Here is an 8,119-nt window from a genome sequence, read left to right as displayed (position 1 = left end):
AGGCGAGCGTCACGTTAAATATCTTCAGAAAGAAGTCAAGAGGACGTTTACATGCAATGTTTTTCAGAATTTCAGCATTAGATAATCATCTTAAGCTTAGGTTTGTTATCCTGTTTTCTACAAGAGTGTCTTGGATTTGTCTGAATTATCCAATTAGGGATGAGGAACAGACTTTCTTTGTGTTTCCAAGTGTCTGACACATAAAAATGTATATCTGACTATATTACAAGTAGATCAAGTTCACATCCACATCTAATTAGGCTTCATATATACTTGTTATGGTCCATTAATCATAATCGTTAGGCCACCGGTCTCATTAAACAGTGAAAAATGTCCACTGTCCATTATACTTTCCTGCAGCTCTGGATGACATCTTTAAATTAATTATACTGTTTGACCAACAGTCAAAAAAACAGCAATGTGAAACTGCTTTTTTGAGATTATAATGCAGAAAATGATGCCTGGAGTAATTTATAATCATTACATTCCCAGGGAAGTTTCCTGTTTCAGTACACTGATGTCAATAAAGTTTATTGTTAAACTATAAAATATCCTTGTTCTTCTGAATTTTTTTACCCCCCAATATCTGTAGTGGCATCTGTATTAAACGTTATATTTTTCATGAAGAAAGAAGAGAGCGAGAATTACCGACAAGATAGATTTATTTCAGAAAGCCATGTCAGCAGAAATAATTCCTTGACTTTAAATATATACATCATCCTCATAGATCATCAATAAGCTTTATGGAACAGATGATTTAAAACAGAAAAAGCAACAAAAAGGAAAAGTAGAGCACCAACTTACAAATCGGTCATCAGATACCAACTTAAGAAGTAAGAATATAGAAATTACATGTTTTTGGTGACCTTGATACCAGCTCACAACTCAACTCAACATCCTACAAGGATTTTCTACGGAAACTCTATAATTCTCACTTCATCGAACGACGGTTCGATCTTCACATTGTGAGTGAGCGAGTGTTCCCAGAGGGACTTTTTATGGAGGAACGCCAACCCGCACTCCTCGCAGATGTAGCTATGTAGCTTTGGCTTCCCGGTGTGAGTCCGCCTGTGTTTCTTCATGTGATACGACAGCCTGAAGCCTTTATCGCAGATGTCGCATTTAAACGGCTTCTCTCCCGTGTGGATGCGCATGTGCGACTTCAGATATCCCGACTGGATGAAGGCTTTCCCGCACTCCTCGCACTTGTACGGCCGCTCCCCGGTGTGATACCTGTTGTGCAGCCGGAGCTCGTTGGCGGTCAGGAAGGTCTTACCGCACACTGTGCACTGGTGCGGCCTCTCGCCTGTGTGGATGAGCTCGTGCCTCTTCAGCGACGTCTCCTTCATGAACTGCTTCCCGCAGCTGTTGCACGGGTACCTGACGCCGATGTGGATCTGTTCCACGTGGTTGGTCAGCTGCAGCTTGGTGCGGTATGCCATGTCGCACTGTGTGCAGGCCCACGGTCTCTCCTCGGAGTGAGTTCCCATGTGAACGGTGAGCTCCGACGCCGAGCGGTAGCACTTCCCGCACTGCCAGCACAGGAAGGGTTTCTCCCCTGTGTGTTTCCTCTGATGCACCGTCAGACAGTTGGAGGACCTGAACTTCTCTGGACACATGTTACAGATGTAGGGGAACTCTCCTTTGTGGATTCTCTGGTGGATGGCGAGGTAGGACAGCTGCATGAAGGTTTTGTCACACTGTCCACAAGGATACGGTCCGCTGAAGTCGTGCTCCTTCTCGTAGTGTTCCCTTAAGCGTCTCAGTAGAGTAAAAGTCTTATCGCACATCGTGCACTGCATCGGCCTGTGCATGAGTTTGTGCCTCTCGAAAGCGGCCTCGTTGGCGAGGATCTTCCCGCACTCTTTGCAGTAGAGCGGGTCGTGAATCCTCTGGTGCACCTTGAGCATCGTCATGCTCTTGAATTCCTTCCCGCAGTCGTCGCACTTCATGATTTCGTTCACTTCCACTTTGCAAACGTTTTCTTGGTGCTCCTTCAAAGCGGACGGGTATTCGAAGTGTTTGCCGCAGTTTGAGCACCATACGGGTATTTTTGGAGGCGGCCCCTGTTGGGGGTCGGCGCTGGTTACTTCGCTGTGACTCGGCCCCGCTCTCAGCTCCTTTTTCCACGAGAATCTGGCTATTTTCTTATGACAAATCGCATAAATCTGGTGTCTTTTCAGGCCGTGCATGTGTTTGAAACGCTTCTTACAGTGGATGCAGTGATACGGCCGGTCCTCTGTGTGACACTGTATGTGCCTGTTCAGTGTTTTGACACTATCGAATGCTCGAGCACAGACGGGACACGCTTTAAGACCTTTCTTGTTGATTCTTTTCACAGGCGCAGATGGCGACTCCTCAGCAGCTTCTGCGGGTGCATCCGGACTATTTTCTGTTTTACTCGTTTCACCACTATTCTGATTATCAGCCTCCGCCAAAATCTGTTCCACCGTCTTGCTCTCCTCCTCTCTGATCCCCTCGTGGCCGTGAATAATCTGATGCTTCTTCAACGTGTCTTTGTACTTGAAGCCCTTCTCGCAGGTGATGCAGATAAAAGGACGCTCTTCCGTGTGAGACCGTAAATGCTTCGCGATGTCGGCAGAGTACGGTAAGATCCTGCTGCAGATGGGACAGGCTTTGCCCTCCGTCGACCCCTCTGGTGTCGGCTGAGGAGCCGAGCGCTGTGGCTCTCTCCTCTTTGCTCTTTTCAGCTCTCGGCTCTTGCAAATCTCCTTCTGGTGTCTCTTTAAAACGTAAGGGTTCTTGAATTTCTTCTCACAGAAGGGACAGCTAAACGGCCGGTCCTCTGAGTGCGACTTCATGTGTCGATCCATGTCCACTCGACGGGCAAAATACTTCCCACACAGACCGCAATTTTTGTGCTCCGATGTCTCAGAAGTGCTCGGATCCCCTGAGTCCTCGTCTTTAGCGCCGTTGCCCAAATCATCCCTTTCGTGAACGCGCATGTTGTGTCGCTTCATGTCGTAGTGGTCCCTGAATCGTTTGTCACAGTTGTCGCACTTATATTTGAGATCGCGATTGGCCGAGTGAGTTTCCTGGTGTCTTCTCATGGCTGCAGCTCGAAGGAAAACCTTATTGCACACAGGACAGGTCTTATTACTGGGGTATTTTTTCCTCTGCCTCTTAACTGCCAAGTCTTTGTTCTCTTTTAAAACTTTCCTCTTTAACTGAAGCCTTTTGCTTTGTTTGAGCGGCTGGAAAGCTGCAGGCTTCAGGGCTTCGCTGACATCCTCCTCAGCGGTTTCCTCCATGTTTACTTCATCTGCGTCGTGATCGTCAGGCTCGACCAAACCTGACGGCGGTTCGATCTGTATGTAGTCCAACAGTGTCACAGTTTCACCCTCCACCTGGACAGTCATGCAGCCCTGCATCTGCTCTGATGGAGGCTGTAACTGTATTTGGTCGGCATCGATTACAACCTTCTCCAGCTGCGGGAGGGACAGTGAAGAGAGGATGCAATTCCCAAAGGAAGATGGAATGGTCTGAGTGTCATCTGTCAGGAAAATAAGAATCACATTAGCTTTATGGTTCACCGTAACATTAACCAATAACTTGGTTGTTTGCTTCATAACCTCAAAATTCAGTCTTACATCTTCCTGCTGTCCATATACACAATTGTACTGAAATTCAAGTGTTCATTCTTATAAATATAACGAGTTGTGATATAGAAGCCAGGAACAAGCGATAAAAACTGGTTTAATATATCACAGGAAAAACCATTATACAATCGACCATCATGTCTGTGCTCGACTATGGAGATATTTTGTACTCTGCTGCTTATTCCATCTTAAAACAACTTGATACAGTGTACCACTGCACCTTGGTTTCATTTACGGAGATAAATAAGGTGCTTATGACTGTACGACATGAATAAGAAGCCTCGCTAGCAACAGGAAAGTACTTTTGCAAATAAATGGAATGAATTACAGAGGACATGAAAATCTCATCTTATTGAATCCGACTCACCTGATAAATCAAAATGTCCGAGTGATGTGTGGTACATCAGCACAGTTTTCAGGTGCCGCGGGTCGGGAACGGAGTGCACACACTCCTCCAGGGCCGATGGGACGGCGCTGAGCATGGATGCAGTCTAGGAAAGAGAAACAAGATGACGGTTTAAAAGGAGAAAATTGAGCTGGAGACATGCACTCAACATTTGTCTCTCTAACTGCCACTTTTTTGCACGGTTTCTTAGATTAACTTCTCTGTGACTCGTGTCCCCCCTCCTGGATGTGTGTGCGAGAGTGTGGGATTAAGGTTAAGGCTTCAGATAGTGATTTATGTGTGGTTTATTTGTTGTTTTCAAAAAAAGACAATAAAAACTGATATTAAAAAAGGCGTTTTTTTTAAGCGAGAAAGATAAAGTTATATGTCATTTAAATTGATTTCTTTCTTTATATCCACAGATTGTTTTTAACACGACAAACATTCAGTATGTGTATGAATGGATGGAGGTGAGTATCAGTGCTGCAGGAATATAAGAACCATGTTGATGGGACATAAAAAATAATGTTGTGCAACATAAAAGAAATGATATTCATGGATTTGGGAAATGTAAACAAGTAAAAGTATAAAAGTAGGATTTGGTGAGTTTAACTTCTTTTTTTTAGCCTTTGTATGTTTACATTATGGAGAACTGACCCCATTTAAAGTGTGCCACATTTGCAATTTACCGACTGTTGTACAGACACTACAGCAGTCCAATTGTTTGACTTGCTATTTTTCTTTGTTTGGGCTGATTTTCCTCATGACTGATTGCTGGGGATTCAGAGCACCTGTGCACAGGTGGGGAGACTGACTCCTGATTGAGGAGTGGAAGCAGCTTGGGGCATTTCCCTCCCAGCCAATCAGGGTGTGACGACACCCTGTTTGTAAAGGCTTAAGAGAGGTGGGAAATGGCACACCTGGGGCTCTCACCCTCACACTGAATCTGCCCCTGGCCCATTCTGAATCGCTCCCTGAATTACCGAGAACCCTCATTCCCCCTTAGATTGTCAGCCAGAAACTCTGGTCTATTTAGGCCCTATTTTGTTTTCTTGGCTGCCCACATCTTTCTTGAGGGAACTTTGTTTTTTTGGGAACCCCTTAAAACCCAAGCCCCTTTACACCTTCAGTTTACCATTTTATGTCCCTGGGGGTGGTAGGAGCACATTTATTTATTATAGCGGGAAGAGGCATTTGTTTATTGGTTTATTGTCCTAGCAGTCGACATTGGGCATTCCGCTAGTTATGTTTTTGTAATTCCAATAATAACTGTTTGTCCTACCAGCCTCCAATCAGGTTCCCCTTCATGCCTTAAATCAAACTGCCTGCTTTAAGAAACAGAGAAGCTGACTGATGGCCAACTGGTTCCAGTACCTGCTGAATGTCTGGTACTGGAAGAAGCTTCTCCAGTCTTGAGAGGAAATCCAGCATCAGCACCTGCAGAGCGCTGTCGTAGTCAGGCCCGAAATCTGTCGGAAAAACATCCTGGAACAAACAGTTTGTAGTTTAATGCTCACGTACCCCACAACCACTGCATGTTATACATCCTGCTGCAGTAAACAATGCTTCAGTGATCTCAAGAAAGTCATCCAAAAAATACCTGGAAAAACTTCTCCTTCTCTTCAGCGTCTTTCAACAGCAGTTCAACTTGATCCACGAAGTTTGATTCTGGAAACTCGACCTCTGCGAAACAAGGCTGGAACAGAAATAAGCACAGATGGAGTTTAAGCAGAGAAAAAGTGAGAAGCTGTTCAAAAACATGAGTCATATTTTATTCTAAGAAGCTAACCTGTGCTGCCCACGTAGATATGAGGGCTTTGATCCGCTCCAGGTGCATCTCGACGGTTTCTGTATCGGTTATCTGCTCGGCTCGACACAACTCAAGGACCACCTGCAACAAATGGTTTCACCTCAGGGTAACCACAACTGACAGGACAGCACCTGGAAATGTTATTCACTAACAGCAGGCTCAGAGGATCCAGCAGTGGAAAAAGAAAATGTTTAATAACTGTGTTCAGTCGAGATGTACTGTGCCTTGCAGGTGAAGCTGACATTTTCTGTCTAGGAAATATTAAACTCCTTCATCAGCTGCACTTACCGTCAGTCAGGCAATAACTTAGACTTTTATTGTTTAGATGTTGTAAATTTCAAGGTGATGTCGGTATGATTATGCCCATTACCAACCGAATGCACAACGATGGGCTTTTATTCTTTGTTTTGACAGCTCAAAGAGAGAAATGAAACTGCTGCTGTTGCCATTTTACACCCCGTGTTTCCTTCAAACGTCTTTGCTAAACACCGCATAAAAATATCGTACAGTCTTACCCGAGCTCTGAGTCCCAGGAGGAGTTGAGCTTTCTGATCCGCGTTCAGAAGATCAGGTACAATTTCTGAAACGGTGCTGATGAACTCCTCCACCATCCCGTAGTCCTGCACGTTCCCCCTCTGGACCACCTGCCACATGGCCGCAGACACCAGGCGCAGAGGAGGTATGAAGAGGCGAAGAGACGGCAGCAGCAGAGGCGAGTCTGGAAAACAATATCCACAATATCAGCGTCTGAGCGTGAATCATCAGTGGTTCAGTTTGAAGTGCGTTCCAAGTTAAGATGTACTGATGACTTATTGATTCTGGCCTTTTATTAAAAATCTAATGCATAAAATGTAACACATACAAGTCGCCAGCAAACATACTTCATTTAAAATAAAACCACTTCAGAGACTTAATGTGAATACACTGAATAAAGACAAATCACTTATTTTACACGAGCTTTCATGGCCGGATCCAATCAATTAGCCAACTGACAGAATTTTAATCAACAACTATTTTATATTTCCAAACAAAACCATCTCTAACAGTTTTTCTAATTAATTATACTTCAGTACAGCTATCTGACAGACAGTGAGGCTCAGGTCTGTGGGGTCCCAGGTGGGTCAGTGGTCCCAGGTGGGTCAGGACCTCAGCTACACTCCACCTCCTCCAGCCTGGCCCTGGTTGCCTTCATGGACCCGCAACTGTGTCGTAATTACGACCTACCCCAACAAAGTGGTAAACATGGCTGCTGTAGTCGTGACTTTCTGAGCTGTATCGAAGTTGTTGAAAAACGGTTGTTTTCGGAAGGACGTTACTTTCATTTTTGGCATTTTATTTAGGAAACTGGTTTGCTGCGTGCTGCTATAATAACGCTTCGCTCGGACGTTAAGGTTAGTTGTCCCGTATTTTTGTTTTTAGCCACTGGCTAATGTTAGCATTCAGTTGAAGCCCGTGAACGCAGCATCTGTCAACCGCTAACAGATCTCACCATCGGCTGCTTATTAACGCTAATGTCGACAGTTAGCTAGCTGCCACTTTAAATCATTCCTGTCGTGATAAAATGTAAGTACGGATGAGCTAAGCTGCTAGCTAATAGCTAGCTGGGGCTGTCTCCTTCCGATAACCACCGTACACATCAGCCCGCTTGTAACGTAGCACAAAGCCACCGCCATCTCGGAGCGGGGTACGCCATGTTCAAAATCGTGCGCACACAATCCAAAAGAAAACCCGATAACTCGCGATGGGCGAGGCGGGTTTGAGATCTTCTTGGCTTACCGTTTTCGGTGCGATGCGGGCTCTCCATTTTACCTCGGAGGATTATCCAGACAGACGAGCAAGTGAACTCGGGGTTGTTGTGAGTCGACGTCCGCCCGACCCTGCGGTGCGAGTTGGCGGGGAGGAAGGGCGGCTCGATATTCTTGTCCGTTTCAGTGCGCAGGCGTAGTGAATAACGTGTTTATCTGGTTTCATTCAGGAGCAGCGATCTGTTGGAGGTTCACGTCTGGCTCGTACGACCCTTTAAGACATATTCTGTTATTTTAAATGAACAAAACTAGCAGAAAAGTCTAATAATTTGACCAACTTTAGGACTTCCTGTCAAGAGAACATGTTCTTCTTCTTCGCCTGTAGTTCTCAGGCCTCCGTGAAGCTCGTCTGGTTATTACTGCCCCCTAGAGGCTGTTTGAGGAACTGAGCCCAAGCATATTGTATTATTTTATGAACATGTTATATTTGGTTTCTTTAACTTTGATATAAAAACATTGAAGAAAAAGCCCAACATAAATCATATATAATAAATCTGTC

The 8,119-nt window shown here is 45.0% G+C and overlaps 1 protein-coding gene across 1 annotated transcript; it reads right to left on the bottom strand.

Annotated features, from left to right (window-relative positions):
* Positions 1 to 644: 644 nt before the first annotated feature.
* LOC141008309 (uncharacterized) lies at positions 645 to 7,896 on the bottom strand. The gene is made up of 7 exons (XM_073480617.1): positions 7,592 to 7,896; positions 6,331 to 6,533; positions 5,795 to 5,896; positions 5,606 to 5,701; positions 5,380 to 5,490; positions 3,988 to 4,111; positions 645 to 3,514 (listed from the first exon to the last, which is right to left on the bottom strand). Exons 1-7 carry the CDS (start codon positions 7,617 to 7,619, stop codon positions 912 to 914), a joined length of 3,267 nt encoding a protein of 1,088 aa, XP_073336718.1. The 5' UTR covers positions 7,620 to 7,896; the 3' UTR covers positions 645 to 911.
* Between the last annotated feature and the right edge of the window lie 223 nt (positions 7,897 to 8,119).

The sequence above is a fragment of the Pagrus major genome, chromosome 14, assembly GCF_040436345.1.
Source record: "Pagrus major chromosome 14, Pma_NU_1.0".
Lineage (NCBI taxonomy): Eukaryota > Metazoa > Chordata > Actinopteri > Spariformes > Sparidae > Pagrus > Pagrus major.
The sequence above is the reverse complement of the archived record's forward strand: the minus strand, read 5'-3'. Positions and strand labels throughout refer to the sequence as shown.